Here is a 21,818-nt window from a genome sequence, read left to right as displayed (position 1 = left end):
AACCTTCCTGCGATTGACTCATTTAGCAACCCTATTCTTGATACATTTTATTAATAACATTAAGACTTTGATGCCTTTTATAAATGCTACTAATGTAAAAAAAAAAAAAAACTTCAGCAGATCGAGTACAGATGGGTTGCTATGGAAAAAAGTGGTATGGAATAACATGTCAGTGATATTCAAGCCACTCCTTTTCAAAATTAGGGGGATGGATAGGGAAATACATGTTTCAAAATCATACAGAAGATTTGGAACACAGAAACAAACATAATGATTTATGCCTGTCTGGATTGCCAGTGGGAGTTAAGAGTGTAGGTCTTGCAGCTTTCTTAAAGAAATTAATCCCTGAGCTAGTAGAAATGATTTCTGCATCGTCTCTCATCATACGAAGAGCTCAGTGTCTTTAAAGGGGAATATCATTATGTCCTAAAGTGTGTGGAATTGTATTCTATTTCTTGAATATACCGAACAGTTGAACGTTCTTAAGGCTGTTAAAGAACAATAAATGTGTTGTTGGTCTGTTCCTAATAGCAATTTTTCTCAAGATTTACTGAATGCCAAAAATAAAGAAGAAATTGATTTTTGGCTTTAAGAGCTTTGCTTAGACAGTTTAACATAAGATATCTCATATTACATCATTGAATTAGCAAGATAATGCATAACTGATCATCTAGATAGTTCGATGACTCTGTTACTAATAGAATTCCTTAACCATCTTTCCTTTGAAACATGGACACTTCCCAGACAAAGTCCTAGTTTGTTTATGTCAGTTTAATTGTTGAGCCTGCTGTTATATGCATGAATAATTGACCTTTGGGCTCTACTGGTTAACTTGGCATGCTGTTGGCCCATGCATTTTTTTTCTCACATACTTGTTTTCTTCACGGTTGTCTCTGCTGCACCTTTGTTTTTACCTTTTTGTGACATTTGCTATGGGCCTTGCCTATCATTTCTGCATCTATTACCTTCTTCTTCTTAGTGCATTAAATAGCTGAACCTTTTCCGGTACTACCTTTAGATAATTTAGGGTTTCAATGTTTGTCAAGAATATGTGTTTACTGTTATTCTTAAAATGTTATGTTTGTTCATGTCATCATGTATATCCTCACAATATATGACTAATGTTGCTCTCAGAAATGCTTGAGGCCTTGGAAATGCAATCAAAAGTTACCTTTTTATTTTTCCAAACTAAGGGTCTTAATAATGACTTTGGCGTCTTAAAAGAGGACCGTCAAAGCTGTGGGGAGGATGCCACCATCATACTGGTGCCACCCCCCAAGTGTATTACAATGTTCCTGCTGTGCTGACTGGCAGTGACACTGTAATACGCGTTCCTGCTGGGATGACCGGTGGGAACATTGCTATGATGTGAGCCTGAGCTCCCCTAAGGGAGCTGGGGCAAATTTCGTAGCACACCAGAACCATCAGAGTGCGCAGTGCCTGCAAATCAGACAGTGCACATTTTCAAGGTGATAGCTAAGGGTTCCTCGGCTGGCCTTGAACCCAGGATCCCAAAAGTGACTCCAAGGGTCAGTTGAGTGACCTCCTGCTTAAGCTACAAGGACACAGAGTTACCAGAGGCCTTCCCTGCAACAGCTTAGACCTTGAGGTTGGCCTCTGCTGGACAACGTCTGAAGGCCCAAGAGGTGCCCCACCAGGTCCTTGGCTCTTGAATAGTGTCAGAATGTATGCCTCATCCTACAAATGCCAAGAACTGTACTCCAAGTGAAAATCTAGAGTTTTTGTGCCTCATATTGAAAAAGAAAGAATCCCCTGTCTCCTCACAACTGCACTCTGACTTTTCCAAGACCAATACAGGGCCTACATCTGACTGTCGAAGGGTCTTCTTTGGCTACAGATTCTGAACTTCATCCACATGCTGTTCTATGAGTCAGCAACAACTGCCCCATGTTTTCTACTAATTCAAAACTCCAGCCGTTAATCAGCTCTTTGTGCCAACAATGTTCTTCTTGTGGTCAAACTCCCACCGGTGATCTGCTCTTTACACCAACAATTGTCCCCTCGCAGTCTCCAGCAGTGACATGCTCTGACTAAGGCTCCTCACGTGGAACTAGAACAAGGTAAAATTTCCACTAGTACAAACCTGGTCCCTGTACCCACCCACAATCTAACACCTGAACGTTTGACTTTGAGCCATTCCAGCATGACCAGATAACCACAATTGGCACTTTGTGCTTCAAGGTGCTATTTATAATAACACTTTGCCTTTTTATATCATTTGTTCAATTAAAATTAACTCTGTTTTTTCAACATTGTTTCGGGATTTTTCTTGTTTGTGTTTTCACTTTATTATTGTTTGAGTGCTGCATAAATATGTTACACATAGTTTATAAGTTAAACTTAAAATGCCTTTTTTTCCAAGACCTCAGGGGGTTAAGCACAGGTTTATTTAGTGACTTTTATGGCTCACGCTATCACGGATTAAGTTTACTACTTGAGTGGGGCTGTCCCCGACCTCAGCTAATAACCCCATTTATTACACCAAGGGTTTGATACATTTTTCGTAGCTGTCCTTAAAGTTATTATACAAGATAATGCTCTTGAGGATCTTGAGAAAGATACTTATTTACAGGAAATGTTGGACTATATTACAGTTGTAAAATAAGCTAAAGCACAGGGCCCTGATGGGATTTCAATTGAGCTTATCTCTTATTATGCATCATTCTTTGCTTAGACATTTTTAGAAATTTCGAGTTATATAAGTCATTCATTCATTGTGCAAGTGCTTACAGAAGATTTCTGGATGCTCTCACAGCACTAATACCCAATCAATATGATGATGGGACCTTCTAGAAATTATTTATTTATGATTGCAGAAAGATGTTAGCCACAAGTTTAAAATCCGTTATTCAAAGTATCATTATACCTGACCAATCCCCACTATTAAGGGTAGACTGGCAGCAGATTGTGCATACATTTTATAATGTTATTTTATTTGCCCACAAGTCTGAACTCCTGGTAGCAGTTCCATCCCTTGATGCGAAAAAAAGCCTTTGATTTCATTAATTTCAATAAACGTTGAAGACTCTCCAAATTAGTTTTGGTCCTCATTTGATTTCATTTGCAAATCAAGATAATGTTCCCCTTTAGCCAGTGTTTGTGTTAGCATTTGTATTAAATTATTATTATTATTTCATGTCATCTTGTGGGACTCGAAAGGAGTGCCCTCTCTCCAAATTATTGTTTGTGTAATCTTTAGAACAATGTTTGGTTTGCTTGAGATGAAATATCCTCATTTATCAGATGCAATGCTATGGAAATTAACCACTCAGGGTATGCTTGTGATTTTTTAATTATAAATGTTCAACCACTGCACTTCATTGTAACTCTTTTTATATGAAGTTCAATTGCACTTTGACATTTCTGGCTATCATTTGAACCAAAATAAGACAAAGGGTCTCCCTTTCAAATCGTTATGAATGAAACACTTGTTTGAAAAGACAACTTTTATGTGAAGCTGGGCAAAGAGTAAATATTTAGATACTTTGCACCAAACCACATGAAAACTGAACATCTCAGTACTTCTGCTCTTAAAAGTAGGAAACAAGATTTATTGTGTGCTGAGTGTCCTCTCTCCCTTTCATGGTGGAGGAGATTGGAGACCATTAAAATGATAATTGTCCTACTTATTTATTTCGCTCTCACAATGTTACATTTTAAGTTTCCAGATTTTGGTTTAAAACAATTGGATAGCTAATACGTAACAATTGCAAGGATAATTAAACCCTTTATATTGCTTCAGTAACATTTTAAAAGTCTAAAATTGAAGGCTGTGATACATACTTTGATTTCAAACTATACCATGCTCCTTTCACAATTTTACACACTTGTGCATTGTTATCCCAGTATGAGGATTGATCCGAACCTCTTTGGGTCAAACTTGAAACGCCATTTGTTTGATAGTTTCTCTTATAAGGAGAGTGGTCACGTGTTTAATTGGTATGCTTTAAACAGATATCTTATTTTAAAGCACACCCATTTTGTTGTTAGTTAGTAATTATCTTTTCCATGCATACCCGTTTATGAAATCTTTTCTTCTACCTACTGTATGGAATAGCAAATATTTGAAAGTTAGCAACAAATCAATTTGTTAGAATGACTAGAGTGAAAATAATATTTCTTGGACCTGTTAAATAATTTAAGAATACTCGCTAGTACAATTTTTGATATTACAAAAATCCTACATTTTGAAATATTGTCTTCTTAATGGACATTTCTGTTTTACTCTAATCTGGGTAGTCCACAACTATATACCAGCACCAGTGTCTTTGAAGCCAAATGTGTCATCAGAAGGTCCACTTCAAAAGAATGTAGTTTTGCATTCTCTAGAATTTACCCACCCTGAATGACATTTGTTCTAAACTGTTAAAAATATGTTTAATATAAATATGTTCTCCTTAGTGAAGGAGAAATTGCATGCTTCAAAGATGTCATGTTTTATCCCGCCTAAAGTTGGTGTTTGTGGAATAAAGTCCCAGTTTGTGGCAGGCTATTTGAAAGAGTCTTCACAGAGAACAGTCCTGATCGCCTACATTACTGATTGTGCAGGGATTACTATTTACAGTTTTACTCATAATCATGCACATAGGTCACAAACTAGACTACTCTGACTATTTTTAGGCGAGCCAATAACAGTTCATCATCTAGAGTTAAGCATACATTTTTAGCACAAATGCAGGACTAGATTTATTTCACAATATCGAGTGAAGATATATCCATCCATAATATAATATTCTGAATATCATTTACCATAATACTACGAAGGTAAGTATATCTTTGGGACTTAAATGCAATTAGCTATTTTTAAATCCATATCTATATACCTTGAAGTTATATATGTATCATCAAGGGGAATATATGCGGAGTTCAGAATAGCAAATCGATATTCATTCACCTATATATGTGTATCTTCACAATATTGTGATAGCATTCTAGATATATGTGGAGAGGGCACTATTTAAAACTCATTATTGTGGTATAATACCACAATACAGCTGATGTGTTTGTTTCTATGCACTGACATCATGGGCCCTCTTTAGCCCTAGATTGAGGAACTATCTGTACCTAAATCATTGGCTCGCCTGTGCCCTACTGACTGGTTACACACTCACTTTGATGTAGGATCTTCCAGGGTTTTTCAGTAGGTTTTGGCAAATGCCAGCAAGGTGGTAGAGCACTAGCCATGAAATATTATTTTTATGATTGACAGAGCATAGGCCTGGTGACATGCCACAATGGTTCTGGGTTCGTTTCAGAGTAAATGTTTGGTATACCTCATGTGCGGTTGTGTACTAGTGATAGTGTAAGAGGAATTACACAGATTCACATTTTCCCTGAAAAGATGTGGAATCCCAGAGACTACTCTCCGCTGCTTGTGAACAACCCTCCCCTCCTACAATGTACAACCCAGAGGATAACCAAGCCCAATATAATGTAGGGCCATAAATTCACAACGTATGTGATGTTCACACACCAAGGGGAATGCAATCTCTTGGTTTACCATATCCTTTGCTTACGGGGCATACAATGCCTTGTCTCCTCTCTCCTTTTACTCAGAGAGTCCTGACAGATCACACATAACTTGTACGTTTATGTGGATTATTCCTTTGGGTAAATCCATGGATTTCAGTTGAGAGATAAGGAAGGCCATTACAAGGACAACCACCACTTCCACCAATTGGACAGATAATATGGTTTCCCAAACTAAACTGACCTGTCTGAAAGCTAAAACTAAGAGGCAGTTTTGCAATCAAGAGCAACGATCACACCAACCTGCATCCACGTCTAAGCTGGACAGACAAGAGGCAGGTGGTTACTGTCTTCTCCCACCTATTTTACATTTGGCCTTCTTGAGGCATGCATAACGGCAAAGCTCGGAATTTGCATTGTGCAAGGGGAAAGTACTGAGAAGAGAGTGAATAACATTGTGCCTACAATTTAAAAGGACATATAACAAGGACATTTGACAGACTAAAGTTTTGTTAAAATCACACACTTGATGCTCCAAATTTGCTTCTCAAATAACGTTTCTCAACTCCTCACATACACAAAGAGCGAATCACAACATTCCTTATTGAAGTTTAGAGACTCGCGATCAAACAAACCAATGACTATCGAAATGTATGCTCTGTTCTGTCAATGCAGTCCAATCAGAGGAGAAAACAAAACACAGTCGCAGCCTGCGAAGTGTGCAGCATGAATAAACAGCATGCAATCAGTCTATGTCAGAGACTAGCAGAAAAAATGTTTGCAGTGGCAAAACTGATGTGACATCACAAATGCCAGAGGCACGATCATTCCTTTTTATCAATAGCAAAAAAAAAAAAAAAAAAAAAGTTTTTTACATTAAAAATAAAAATAAATTAATTTTGAGATTTCCTGCCTGATTCCCACAAGGGAAGTGTTTTTAAAGTTCTTATTGTTTTGGAATCATTCCCTTAATAGCTGATTCTCGGTTCACATACGTGGCCCAGTACACCAGATTGAAGATGGCAAAAAGCACAGGAAAAACAATGCGGGACATCTTGTCGATCTTGCTGACACTGTTGTAAGTTTTCTTGCTTTCAGGAGGCTTCTCTTCAAGACGTGGCATCTTGGGAGGCAGAGCGGCACTCTTTGAAATTGTTGATAGACCAGGGTCTTTGGCAATATTCAAGGCGTATGTAGTTCCCACAATGTTGTATGCGTTGTTGGTTTTCTTCGCCAATAATATTGGCTCTTTTCTCTAGAAATGTGGAAAACAAAAGTACATTACATGATCCCACATGTTTAAAATGAAAAAAAACACAGCCTCTGCTCTACATAGTGAAAGACACATCAAAATATCGGCTCTGATCTATTGGCCCCGATTTTGTGCCTAATCGTTACTTTATTTGCATTGTTGCTATACTGCAACCGTGCAGAAGAAACACTGTACTACTATGAAAATTCCGTCCACCTTATGATTCTTGTTCTGGCATGAAACTTTTTCTCCAGATAGTACAATGCCATCCATTTGAGATGATGTGCAGGTTACCTTTGCATACATTCAAAGTGCTCTTATAAATGTGCTCAAAGAACAGGTCCCGGATATTTCATAAGTTTGAGTGGCCTCGGGTCTCCCAAGGTGACACAAGAGCAATGCAATCCCTAATTCAGATTTACAAGCTATGCAAGGCCTCTTTGCATGGTGGTGTGTGGCTTGGTAAATCTGGAGTAAAGCAAGGCAGCGCAAGTCGCTGCCTTGTGTTACTCTGCATTGTGAACGCATTACAAGGGTGGAGCGTGAGTGTTCCCACGCATCCACTCATGTAAGTTAGCCCATTCTCAGATTTGTCAGCACTGTCCCGTCTTCCCTCTTTGTTTTCTCCTTTTAAGTATGCTGCATTCTCCAGCACACTTAGAAAGAGGAAAACATCAATAAGGATTGTTTCTGTGCAGGAAGGTGTGCCTTCCTGCACAAAAGAACTCCTGTCTGCAATGCAGGCCCATTGCACCATGGTGCATTGGTGCTAGGAATCCACAAGCTGGCCAATGCAAGGAAAGAGCAGGAATGTGCCATATCTTGATAGATATGGCTCATTCCTGCACTCTCCATTAAATGCAGCACAGGTCAACAAGTTTTCCAGCTGCGTGCGCTGCATCAAATTTTGATAACTCTGGGACCCATTGTCTGCAACACTAGTTCAAATCTGGAACTTCTTTTATTTTGTATTTGATTTTTACATCGAAGCATGTACATTTTGGGAACCATTTCAATAATCATAAGAAGGTATGATTTTTGTGAATAATCAGGTGCAGGAATATTGGGCTATAATAAGAATTTCTGAAATTTCGCTTTGGCATTTTAAGAGGACATAAACAATTCAAGAAAAGTAATTATTTTACTTGCCATGGAAATATACAGAGAATGTAATACATCTTGGAGCGCCTTCACACATAGAATAATCCCTTTTGCCAACTTTGTGATAATAGAGAAGGGAGCTACAAGATAAATGGTGGAGAAGAAGTAGAAAAGGTTCAATTGCTGTCCAGTTTGTAGATAGCTACTGACATTCATTAGCTGGAAAGGTAGCACTGCCTACTACGGATAGTCACATGGGTACATAAAAGCACTTTCACGCCTCGTCAGGGTTAGTAAGCGCTATACAAATACAATTATAATTACAATTACATTTGTCAAGCTCTGCTTCTGAAATCTTGCAGAAGTTGGATGTCAGTGATACTGAATAGCATACAGGCTAAGGCAGCAAAGCCCTGGTCAGCAGACAGCATACTGAAATGGATTAGACTTCATAAACGGGAGCAGGTAGGGTAGAGGTGGACAAAGTGCTGAGGCTGAGAGCCTGTCATAACGTTTTGATTCCCACATAATTATTTACAAGTCCCATTGTGTCCAATTGCTATTAAGTGGCATAAAATCTCATCACTTTGATATCTATCTATCTATCTATCTATCTATCTATCTATCTATCTATCTATCTATCTATCTATCTATCTATCTATCTATCTATCCACACACACACACATATATATATATATATATATATATATATATATGTATATATATTTATATATTTATTGTGTGGTGATAGCCACTGGGTAGTTATAGTCAGGTCAGGTTTTCTTGTTTGCTAATAACTTTGGTGCCATTTGACGAATCTTCACGAAAACGTGAACATTCCTGCTTTCCAGCTGTATGACCCTGGGGACCCCATCCTCTGTGGCCAAATTCCTGTGAAAATGGGAGGGGACATGCAGCTTGAATATTAAAAAAATTGTGAAGATTCATCAAATGGCGCTACTGTTATTAGCAAACTAAAAAAACATTTCCTAGACAAAGGCAGAGCAACTGTAATTATGCAGTGGTGGCTGAGTATATTCACTAAAAAGCACAAAACTTAAAAGTGGTATTATGGTTGTTTGTCAGTTAAAACATTGTTTTATCAAAAGAAAATACTGAATTTCACTATTTGTAGTTAACTAAAGAAACTATAACTTGTGTCCCTATCCTAAACTGTGCTGTACTCAATAATGCTATTTTAAATGTCAGCAGTGATGTTATCAGTGATGTCATAGATATGTCATGAGTTCATAAGCAGTGCATGACTAGTGCACAAGTTATAGTTACTTCAGTTAACTATAACTGGTGATTTTCAGTGTTTTTTTAAAATTGAAAATGTACATTTTCAGCTAACTATAAAGGCACTATAACCTCTGTTTTTTCATGGAATTTTGGAGTTTTTTCATTAAATGAAAAGTTAGAATTTAAAAGCTTCCGTTCTATGTAAGGCACGGCAACACACTTTGTCAAAGGATCAGAAGTCCATAATTTAAAAAACAGTCATATTCTCTTTATTGGGGGACAGCCTACAAAACGTATATAAAGTAGACATATTGGCTTTTTCAATAAATCACCACAATAAGTCATCAATAACTATAATCTACTATATCCCATGTACAGAAGAATAATTAATAATGATTAATGTCACTAAAATATTTTAAATAAAGCATTGTGTCTTTGCACGCTACCTAAAGAGCTTAATGCTCCAGCTCAAAGTACTTTAAAAAATATGTATTCAATGACCCAGGGGACTGACTGGAACTTTTTTGATGTTCCTAAAGAGATGATAGGTTGCTGAAGCCCTCACAACATAAAATAAATTATGTATGATGGTCCTGCCTTTTATAGGGGAACACTTTGTTATGTTATAATGTGTTATTTGGATTTGTATAGCACTCTAATCTCCCATGAAGGTATCGAAGTGCTTGAGCAGGTGAGTGTGCACATTCGAAGAGGTGATGCTTCAGGATCTTTCAGAATTCAAGAAGTGAGGAGGTGTCCCTGATTTGCATGATGATGTATTATGGACTATACATTGCACTTGATGGGCATTATGGGATGCTCCCCAGCAGGAGCAATGAATATGAAATGAGTGGCTATTCCACATATTTCATATTACTGCCATTTTTTTATTTTTTGCTTTATTTTTGTGGGTGCGCAGTATAACTTGGGACACTCAAGACCTCAAAAAAAAGATGAGGGACATGGCTCCCTAGCCAGCACATATCAAGGGTTATGTTCTGATAGTGCAGCAATGTTGATAGGTCAGTGTCTGGATCTGTGCTAAATTAAGCAGTAAAGCAAAGCATCAGCATCAAGCCAGAGAATGAAGGTGATGTGTTGATTCTGGACCACGCAGCGGGGGCAATGTGTTGCACAGTGGGCAATGCAGTGTACAAGGCCTAATGCAATTGCAGTGTAATGCAGCACCATTGGAGTCACACTGGGTTCAAGTGATGCAGGTCCATTCCTTCTCATCCAGGCAAGGGAAGTCTTGGCCGCAGGGTAGCACAGCACAGCAAGACAAGAGTCCTGCAAGGCTGTGATCCAGCAGAGTAGCAGTCCTTCTTCCTGGCAGAGGCTTCACGGGTCCAGAAATATACTGAAGTTCTGGTGTCGTGGGTCCAGTACTTATACCCAATTGTGTCTCTGAAATGGGGGATACTTCAAAGTAGGGTCGTTGAAGTGCACAGATGCCATTTTACCCCAACCCTAGCTCTGGACTATCAGTAGGGGGTAGTCAGCCCTTTGTGTGGGAACAGGTACTACCTATTCAAGTGTAAATGTCAGTTCTCCCCTCACTCGCTGAGCAGGCATGGTAATCAGAATGCAGATGAGTGCTCAGACACACCTAACCTTACTATGTCTAGAGAGAATGCACAAAGTCTACCTGTCACCCATCCCAGACGTGTATTGGAGAAAGGCTTCAGGAACACAGTGCTGTACCAGCAGAGAAATGTCCAGTTTCTAAAAGTGGTATTTCTAAAACAGTAATGCTAAACCTGACTTTACCAGTGAAGAGGAATTATCATTACCATTCCAAAGAATGAGACACTACACAGCTATGCCTTTCTAATCAGGATTTACAGCTTAAAAATGTATTAAGGAATTTCCAATGTTGACCTATGAGAGGAGTAGGCCTCACAGTAGTGAAAAAGTATTGTTCACTATCAAGACATGCAAAACGTAAATGTACATGTCCTTCATTTACTTAGACAGCACCCTGTCCTATAGGCTACTTAGGGCCTAACGTAGAGGTGACTTATGTGTAATAAAAGGTTAGATTGAGGCTTGGCAAAAGGTTTTAAATGCCAAGCCGAAGTGGCAATAAAACTGCACACACAGGCTCTGCAATGGAGTGGGTGGCACAATGAGTGCTGCAGGCCCATTAGTATCATTTAATTTACAGACCTTGGGCACATGTAGTGCACTTTTACTAGGCACTTATATGTAAATATGCCAATTGGGGGTTAGGCTCATGTTACCATGATTTAGGGGAGAGAACACAAACACTTTAGCACTGGCCAGCAGTGGTAAAGTACCAAGAGTCCTAAGACCAGCAGAAACAAGATTGGAAAATGTAGGGAGACTAGCAAAAGGTTGGGGGGGATGACCTCCCTAAGGCTGTCAGATCTTAAAACTGTCAACTGGTCCAATTGCAGTCAAGCAGCCACCACTGCTGATCTTTTACAGTCTTCCCTCAAAACCAGAAGGGAGTCTAGTAGCTTTCCTTGGTGCTGGGCCCCTTGAGACTTGAGATACTACTGCAGGCCGCATGTGCCACTATACATGGCTGACAAGCAGGATGCGAGAGCCACGTACCCCAGGAAATCTAACAGCCATCTCTAATGAGACCCAGAACATGGGCTGAAATATTGTGATCATAGCTCAAGCCCAAATGTCCTCCACTTGTTGTTCCAGAGGGAAGGCTGGAAAGTGCACTGTATCCAAGATGCCAGATGACAGGGAGCCTTAGTGAAGATGTCAGGTGTGACTTGGGCATAATGATTGAGAACTTCAGTGATGTTAGGAGATTTGCCATTATGTAGAGGTAGTCTATGACTAACTGTGGAAAGCTTGGCTTTAGTTGCCAATCATCGAGGTAGGGGAAAATTGGTACCCCTGACCTCCAAAGTTATGCTGCAACCACCACCATCACCTTTGTTAACATGGAAGAACACTGGTATGGCCAAAAGGAAGCATGACAAATTTAAAATGCTCATGGCCCTCCTTAAATTCCAGACAGTGCCTGAGAGCCAGCACAATTGGGATATCAAAATAGGCGTCCTGCAGATCCTGCACTACAAACCAGTCACCTTGATACAGGCAGATGAAATCTGTGCCAATGTGAGCATCATTATTGTGTCCTCCTGCAGGAAGGAAATGAGAAGTCGAAGATCCAGAACAGGACAGAGACTTTAGCACTTTTTCAGCATTAGGAAATAATCGGAGTGACACTCAGTTATGATCACTCAGGCTCCTGCAGGATTCATTTTTCAGATGCTATTGCGAGGCACACGTGGAGAAAATGACTAATCCAGCCTCTAACAGGATGGTCAGCACCTGCTAAGGTCAACCTAAAGAAGCTTAGTGGCATATTTAATAGCCCCTATCACCTCCCTGTGCCACATTAGCATACTTTTGTTACACTAATGTGGCCCACTGAGGTCAAAATCCCTGTGCCATATTTACAAAGTGGCGCAATGCATGCATTGCGCCACTTTGTAACCCTTTGTGCTACATTATGCCTTCACCAGGGATAATGTATGCAACGGGTGCATTCCCCTGTTGAGGGGGCTGACAAAATGATGCAAGGAAATTTAACAGATTTCCTTGCGTCATTTGTTTTCAACACTTTTAATGTCTGCTCAGAGCAGACATTAAAAGGAGGCACACCATTGTTTACAGTGGGCCCCTATGTACTCTGCAGAGTACACATGGTGGCAGTGGGGGAGTGGTAAAGGGTACAAGAACAGTGGTGCTGCAACTGTGCAGCACCACTTTTCTTAATTATGCCCCTTAAAGGTTGATTTTAGGAAAGTGGCACTGCACCATGTGTGCACCATATATAAAATACAGCACACCATGGCGTAGGGTAGGGGTCAATAGCATCTTTTTCTTACGCTATTGATGTATTCTGCAGGAGTAGCGCCAACATTTGGCTGTCCTGGATGTTGTCTACTGGATCCCAAACCCCCAACCCTAAAAGTACTGGGGTGGTTCCTGTTGGGGTGATGGGCCTTCATGTTGTCCTATGCAAAATCTTTAGTAATTCCCAACCTTTTGGAGTACACTGCCTTATGGGTGTGGAGAGCCCGAGGGAATGTGCAGAGGCTCTACTTTCTTTATTGTACTCCAAGGTTGAGTTGATCTTCCCACTGATAAAGTGAGATCCGTCATATGGCATAGCCATGAGCGATGCTTGAACGTCACCCAAGACGCCCACTGACCTCATCCATCTGGATCGGTTGGTTGTCTCCAGACCTGAACATATGACAAATTGCTTCCATGTTTTTAGTACTTTGTCTGGGATATTATAGGGAAAGAATCGCTGCCTGTCTAATTGCCTTGGCAAATAAGGCAGACCATTCAGCGGAACAACCAGGGAGGGGAAGCAGCTCCATAACAGGTGTAGTGTCCATCCCATTGGCCTCTTGCAGGTACATGTAAAACTTGTCATCATTATATTTTGAGGTGAACCATCATCGTCATCACCATCACCCCCAAAACCTAGTTGACTACATCAGAATGGGATCTAAATAAGTTTTTAAGCACTGCAGCAGCTTCTAGACAATGTTCTATCAGAGTTCTCAGTCACCGACAGTGCTGGTAGTGGAATAAAACATGGTAGAGACTGGTGTGGATCGTGGCACCAGTCAAGAAAGTGGCTCTGGAATCTGAGCTGAACCCAAAGTAGGTTTAGAAGGCCAGGAAGGTACTGATGGTAGACCTGACCAGCTGGGTGCCAAAGATGCAAAGCATGGCCTCCTTAAACACCTCAACCTTTTGCAGTGTTGCCGATGAAGCCCAAAATTTAGGAGGCATCGGGATCAGCAGTAGAATAATTTCCCCGGTTGGCTACTGGGAGTGATAATGCAGAGCACATTGATGTCCTTGCGTCTACACAGGTGGAAAGAAACGAGGGTGGGATAAGGCCAGCATGGACTTCTTCTGCTTTTTCTTTGATTTCTAACTTGCACAAATACTTGGACCTCAACAACGACCTGTCACAAGACCAGCTCCAAGACCAGAACCTCCGGTCTCAGTCCATATCTGTTTTTTATTGTTTTCGGTCACAGTGCTAGGAGAACAATTCCCATTACACAAAATGGCAAGTCTCTATCATTCTATCTTTTCTTCAACGATCTTTAATAAAAATGGAGCCTATGCTGCAAGCACAGCTCTATAAAACAAATAGTCTATTCTGAAAACTAGCACCGGACAGATGCCACACTCCGCTCCGTTCAGTTTACTATATGCAGACGGTTCTGCTATAAAAGCTCTTACTGATTAGGGGGGTTATTCTAACTTTGGAGGAGTGTTAATCCGTCCCAAAAGTGACGGTAAAGTGACGGATATACCACCAGCCGTATTACGAGTTCCATAGGATATAATGGACTCGTAATACGGCTGGTGGTAAATCCGTCACTTTTCCGTCACTTTTGGGACGGATTAACACCTCCTCCAAAGTTAGAATAACCCCCTAGGTCTTTTGTTCTTATTTCACTTTTCTTATAAAACCAAGGCTACATGTGCATCCACGTCTGAGCTTCTATAAAACAGTTCCTCATCCAAAATCGTACGCTCTCCAATAGCTCTGTTATTCTTCCCACATCAGCGTCATCTGTGCGTCCTTAAATAATTGTACTATGCATTACATATAGTTTGGCCATAGATTCCACTTTTTACCTTACATTCATGTATTAAACACATGCTTCAGGGTCCCTGTTTCCCACTTACTTTCACTCAGTGGCCAATCAGAACTTTACAGAAGAATTTTCGATATTCTCCATAGCTTTTGCTTCACTCCCTCAATAAACAAATCACCCTGGGAAAAGTGTTACTAGCTGCCATAAAGAGCAATTTGGCCCTGTCACTTACCTCATTATCTAAACCTTGCACTGAAATATAACTGTTAACATAAACAGAATCTAATACTGGATTCAATTTAGGACAATATTCGTGGTCCTTTAATCTCAATGGGAATAAAAATATTGGCAGCAATGTTGGCGAGTAAGGATACATTGTCTCTCCCGTGGAAATTCTACTTGTAAGGTGCACAACTTAATTATAACATTTTACCCAGACTGTAGCATCATAAATATTGGTCTAATTAACAAAAAAGCGGTGCATTTCGTTAGGCGTAGTTTTAAAATATTTCTGATTTGTACCATTAAATAAATGCCGAGGTTTACACAAAAAAACTTGGCCCACTTTCCCTGGAATATTCCAGGTTGGCAAACCTCCACGTGCGTGGATAGCCTATAATGCAAAATATCTGCAGTTGTGGGGCTAACGTGCCCATGACATTTTATTTAATATTTTCTTCAATATTTCTTCATATGTTAATGTATATCCTTCGAAAAACTTTGAAATGGCCCTGTTGCATACACTTCTCATTCCATTCTGCATGATTTATGCCTTGTTATTTGGGTACATGTTTAGAAGTGCAAATGAATGGGTTACATATTGGAAAAGAATTCAACATGTTTCATAAAAAACAAAAAGTTACGACTGCGCGGGCCTTTAAAGATTTACCATAGCCTTTCTTCGGAAGTTCCCGTGTCACAAAACACTTTCTCACCCTTAGGGCTTACTTATGACTTCGATATTACACCTATACGTGTGAAAATCCGCACATCCTGCCTGGGGAATCGGCATCTGTATTCAATTGATACAGTTTACAATAAGTGAATAAATATTTCCAAAGAAAAACATATCAAAATGTTAACCTGCACGCGATTTAGATGAGTTGTATTGACCATATCCAGACATTTTACAGAATCAATACACATGTGGAACATTTTCAAACAAATACTCTAGAAATGTGAACAAATCTCAGTTTGAAAATTGAAAATCTCGAAATCACTTACATCATGTTAGTCTGAGTAAAAAAGTCAGATTTTGGAGGTAAAATGATGTAACAGATACATAGATATAATGCACTCACATTTAGCATATATTTTCTACAAATGCACAAAACATTACTCTGGTCCTTTTTGTATTTTGATGGAAACGTTCACATGAATATTTGTGTATACATCTTTCCAAGCAAAATTTGTCAGCTTCGTTGTTCACAAAATGAGGATATGCATGGCAAAGTGATACAAAGAGAGTACAAACCATAAAAAAGTGAATACAAGCCTTTAATTCACACAATTTACTTTTTATTTAACACCACTGATTCCTGGCCATTATTTCCCAGTTCTCTGTGATTGAGGGAAATGGTATTTTCAAAGGAACTGTAGAGAAACAGCTTCCACGATGAGAATAAAGATGAGCTAATCACGTGATGGTTTCTGAGGAACTTAGATAGAATGCAGTCACAATGTGCCTGATGATAAATGTAGATATTGCGAGTTATAAAAAGTTCAGTCTTGTAATAAGTGGTGGTTGGCCTTTTCGGCATGGGGGCTGCAGCCACGCTTTGAGAAAGTGCCTCTCTTTGTTTCGTCATTTTGTAGATTTTGACTTCTATTTAGTGTAGACCACGTGGAGAAGGTCAGAGTAGTTAAATGGCCAGTCCAACGCTGCTCAGAGTTTTCAGTTGCTCAGAACTTTTGAAATCTTTGGAAGAAAAATAGGGTGCAACTGTGCTAGAAGCAGTGATTTATGCATGATATTTCTTATAAATCAGAATATTTCCACTCCCCCGAATTTTTGATGTCACTGTTTTGCCAGCATTATAAAGTTTGTGTGCTCCCTCTTTCTCCATGATGAATTTGTCATACCCCTAATTGGCTTATTTAGTTTACCTATAAGTCCATAGTACATGGTACAGTGTTTACCCAGGGCCTGTAAGTTAATTGTCATGAGTGGAGTCCAGAACACATTGTGTCACCCTCTACAGTGACAGTGTGAACATGCCTGGAGGCCTAACATTTGAAGCCTGGCTGTTGCAGGTTTAAACTGCAAATTTGATCTGTAAAGTAACCTTTTTTGGCAGGTCAACCCTTTCCTATAAATGTTTGTCACTCCTAGTTTGACCTCATTAACAATAAGGCATTGTGCATGATATTTAAAAGTGTGACATGTAGGAATTTAATGTTAAATATGTCCTTACACCAACAAGCCCAAAAAGCTATTTTCACTGTAGTAAAGCTAGCAGTTCAATTAAAAAGCACCAGGGTACATTATTAAATTTAAAAATGCTTCTAGAAAGGAAACAACTAGAAAAATAATTATCTGACTATTTAAATAGTTACTAAAAATCCATTTCAGCAATGGTCAGATTTTTGACACATATTAAAGAAATGTACTGTAACAAAGTTACCTTTTCCCTGCAGAAAGCAACTGGAGCACATTTGCATTTGTTCTCCCTCTTCTGCTAACCAGTAATTAATAGGTGTGAATAGGTTTGAAATGTCTCTCATGAGCAAACAATAGGCTGACCTGAATGGGCAGAGGTGACCCCTCTGAACATGACAGAATATCGAGCGTGGGGTTGTCATTTATGTCATTATAATGTGAAATCCTGCTTGAATGTCAAATTTTGATTAGCGGGTCTATTGTGATTTTGCATATTACTCTTGGGGTACACTTCAAAGAGGCCTCCCTTGTTACAGGCAAATGTTAGCTGAGAACTGGGCAATGCCCATCCTTGGCTCCTTAGCTTGGCAGGCCCCAAGTACTGATCACTCTGGGTCTCTTTTTGACATTACAGTGTCAAATCCTGCTTGAATATCAAATCTAGCTTTACAGGTCGTTGGGTTTTACACATAAAATTTGTGTCAGATATCAAAGGGTGAGAACAGGATGCAAGACGATTTTTCTTTATCTGCTCTCTGGTTGCTGGTGAACCCTCAATTATTTTACCAGACGTGTCTTTGAGTTTGCAGTGGCTACCCCAAGCTGGAGTTTGGTGTTACATGTAGGAGGGTACTAGTATTACCATAGCACCCATGCACAGCACCAGCCCTCAGAGACCGACCAGGGTTAGGGTGACAAAAAACTTCAGACAGTTTGAAAGTGACTAAAGTGGTTATGGTGGCCCTGACAACATTTACTACATTCCTTAGGGCATGCCCAGGAGTAATTCCCACCCACTAACGTGTGCCAGACATAAATGTGGCATCTCTGGGCCCCCACTTACGAACTTTCCAGAACCTATGGAAGACCTGAAGAGACCCGAACCTGCTGTCTGAGACCTGAGAAGAGAGTCTGTTAGAAATGGGGTCTCTAGTTGGCAGTCAATTTACACCCTGTCCAAGTAGGGTCCCTCACTCTAATCAAGGTAAGGGATATACATAGCTCAGATAACCCCTGCTCACCCCCTTGGTAGCTTGGGGCCCAAGGAATCCAGGAGTGCCCATTTTGGGGGGGAGTTGCAGGAGGGGCCTGATATAAAAACCAGAGGGGGTGTGTGTCGCCTCCCTCCCTCAATCACCAGAGCGGCCCCCGTTTGGCGTGCAGGTGTGCCGCAGGCCCCCTTGGTAAATCATGGCACGGGAGGTGCCTTTCCTGTACAAAACAGGTACTTTTTCATCTTGCAGGTTCATTGGGACATTTTCTATCCTATCACGATATGTGCATCACTGATAATATGTACTGCTAGGGCATGTGTCTCTTGTAGTAATGCCTCTATGATCCATACATGTATGCTGACATGATTCCTGTACCTGGCATATATTTTCTAATGTTCCTTTTATGGGCATTCTTTGCTAATATGTTTCCATGACTTGCCATATGTTTTCTAATTTTCCTGGTATGGGCATTTATGCTACTTTTATAACAAGTGCATTTCTATAATAATGTTCTCCTGACTACTGCTTATGTTGCATAATAATGAGTAACCTTTGTGTTATATGTAACTACTGCTGATCTCTGCAGGGTAACAGTATTATGTAACATTCTGACAACTGCTTGGGTAGTGTAAGAGCTGACATTTTCTTGATAAAATGTTGAGTCTTTGTGTAATTATACTTAGAGAATAATGTGTGAATTATTTAGATAATATTGTATTTTATAAAAAATATGATTAACTGAATGGCCACCATCTTATGTAAGGCCTATATTTTGCCCATGCTAACTTAAGCTGTTGGAATTATTCTGTCTTTACAGGAGAATGCTGGAGTGAAGTAGAAGCTGATGCAAGGTCATTGTATAATGCAAAATGTATCAAATGTTTCTACTGTGTTCTGTAATTTTGACTGACTTCATTGTGTGAAGATATGTTTCTAACTTGCATGTTTTTCCTTGAAGGTGAAGAAATGGTGAAGTAACATATTTTGTAATTGTTCCTCCTGTGACTTCGTATTTTGGTTGAGTGGAAACGTAGCCCCAGAGTTCAGCACCATAAAGGGCGGCCGATTGGGCCTTTGCTTTATATACTTCACGTGCCGGTGAAATTGCTTTAGAATAACTAGCTCCGTGTACTTTTAAAATAGGCATTGAGTTTTGTTTAAGGGATAAGATGCTTTTATCCATCTGTCCTTTCCGGGACAGGTTACTATCCAGCATTAACCCCAGATAATTAAAACTCCCTACCTGTTCCAGTTTTTGATTCTCCAAGGACAGATTATTCCTGAGGGATTTCTTGGGGTTTATGGACATATACTTAGTTTTGGTAGGATTTATTTCTAACCCTTTCCCCACACAATACTTCTGGAAAGAATCCACCAAATTTTGCAAACCTCTCGGAGTTTGAGAAATAAGGATGGTATCATCGGCAAATAATAATGCCGTAACCGTCTCACCGCCTAGCTTCGGGGAGTCATGTACACAATTCCTTAAATAGCTCGGAATATCATTAACATATAATGAGAAGAGTGTAGGTGCTAACACGCAACCTTGGCGCACACCACGGTCTACAGGTATGGCCCTTGAGGTTTCACCTTCTTTTCCCCATCTAATTTTTGCATAGTTCCCTGTGTGTAGCTTGATAAGTTCTTTAAGTAGTTCCCCAGGGACCGCCATGTTCCTTAGTGTAATCCACAACAAATTGCGAGGAACAAGATCAAAGGCGGCCCTTAGATCCACAAATGCCACATAGAGACTACCCTTCCTTATGTTTATATACTTCCAACAGATGCACATAAACCTAAACACCTGGTCAACCGTACTGATTTTTATTCTAAAACCAGCCTGATATTTGGTTATTATTTTAGTCTCTTCAATCCAATCTAAAAGCCTATTTAAAATGTGTCTGGCATATATCTTTTGGAAAGTGTCTATTAAACTTATTGGGCGATAATTGCTTGGATCATAGCGATCACCTTTTTTAAAAATTGTTGTGATTTCTGCCCCTTTCCATGAATCGGGGATCGGTGTGCCTGCCACAATGGAATTACTCAGGTAATTTATATAAGGCCCCCACACATCCACATCATATTTTAGTAGATCGCCGGGAATTTTATCAGGGCCTGGGGCTTTGCCCATTTTCACAGCTAATAAAGCCTTATTAGTTTCTTCTAAAATAAAAGATAATGGAGCAATACTCATTTCTAAGTTTGTCTCATAGTCCCCGAAGGGCAAACTCTCCTTTTTGTTAGCATAGAGCTTAGTGAAGTGATCACACCAAGTATTTTCATCTAAAAAAATATCCTTTGTTGATCTACCCTGCTTGTTTACCTTAGCGATTAAATTCCAGAACATGCTCTGATCCCGTAACTTAGCTGCACTCAAGAGATCGTCCCAAAGACTTTCATCCCATACTTTTTTAGCTTGGGCCATAGTGTTTTTGTAGGTTAGTCTACTGCTTTTTATATCCAAACAGTTCCCGGATTTTACTGCCTGGATCAGTCTTGATTTTGCTATTCGACAATCTTTATTATACCATGGGTTCGCTGTCTCAAGATGGTTCCTTATCCTATTACCATCTTTTTTATAAATTTTACTCACTAGTGGGGTTAGTGCATCTACCAGCATAAGATGTAAATCAAGAACACCTTGTGTTCCCACTAATGCTGACTGTAAGTCTCCTACCGTTTCAGTAAATACATTGTAAATATTTATCAGCGTCTTTTCTGTTCCCAAGATATATGGCCATCTTAGAGCACGCCTGTTATTGGTTACCTCTAGCTCCGCGACCGTGGTATTTAATAGGGTCTCTTCTTTGGATCTAATAATAAATGATTGAGAGTCTAGCCATAGTTGGAGGGGGAAATGATCACTCTCCGTCCTATGGTCTATCTTGAAATCAGTTATTTGGTCCCATATATTCCGGGTAGCCATTACAAAATCTATATGTGACCTGGAATTTCCCTTAAAATAGGTTGGAGCTGCTGGTCTGTCTGATCGGAATCGACCATTACAAGCCCTTAGATCATGTACCACAGTCAACTGTAAAATCTGTAGGGCGGCTTTTGTGCTTTTAGCTGAACTTGCAGATTCTAAGAGCAAGATATCATTAGCAGCATCTTGTTCATCAAGCAATTTTTCCAACCCCAAGATAGGCTCATATTTACAGTTAAAATCCCCACCAACTAACACCTTCACATTATCTCCTAAGGAATCTAAAAGGGAATCCAAGAGTTCTACCAACTCTGATTCCTTGTTAGATGAGGACGGTCTATTATATATATTTATTAAATATTTAGTTTCTTTCCCTCTTGTATCAATTTTAAGGCCTAGTAGGTCCAGAGAGGGGATGGATAATTGGGTGACAGCTATTTCTAGAGTCACTTTAACCCAGATAACCAGCCCCCCTGAGGCTCTACCTCTAGTTGATGGAATAGCATAAGAACAGTATGTTTTATACCCCAACCTATGGGGGGTTTCTACCATCCAAGTTTCCTGTAGGAATATGATATCGTAA

The 21,818-nt window shown here is 39.7% G+C and overlaps 1 protein-coding gene across 1 annotated transcript in view; it reads right to left on the bottom strand.

Moving 5' to 3' along the window:
* Positions 1 to 2,303: 2,303 nt before the first annotated feature.
* Positions 2,304 to 21,818, bottom strand: part of LOC138265760 (gamma-aminobutyric acid receptor subunit alpha-3-like) — a 1,591,340-nt gene continuing 1,571,825 nt past the window's right edge. Inside the window, exon 11 of the mRNA XM_069213778.1 lies at positions 2,304 to 6,745. Within this exon, the coding sequence (XP_069069879.1) occupies positions 6,437 to 6,745 (309 nt within the window). The 3' untranslated portion in view covers positions 2,304 to 6,436. The remainder of the gene's footprint in view (positions 6,746 to 21,818) is intronic.

The sequence above is a fragment of the Pleurodeles waltl genome, chromosome 2_1 (genome assembly GCF_031143425.1).
Source record: "Pleurodeles waltl isolate 20211129_DDA chromosome 2_1, aPleWal1.hap1.20221129, whole genome shotgun sequence".
Classification (NCBI taxonomy): domain Eukaryota; kingdom Metazoa; phylum Chordata; class Amphibia; order Caudata; family Salamandridae; genus Pleurodeles; species Pleurodeles waltl.
Note: the sequence above shows the minus strand (reverse complement) of the source record. Positions and strands in the feature narration are given on the sequence as shown.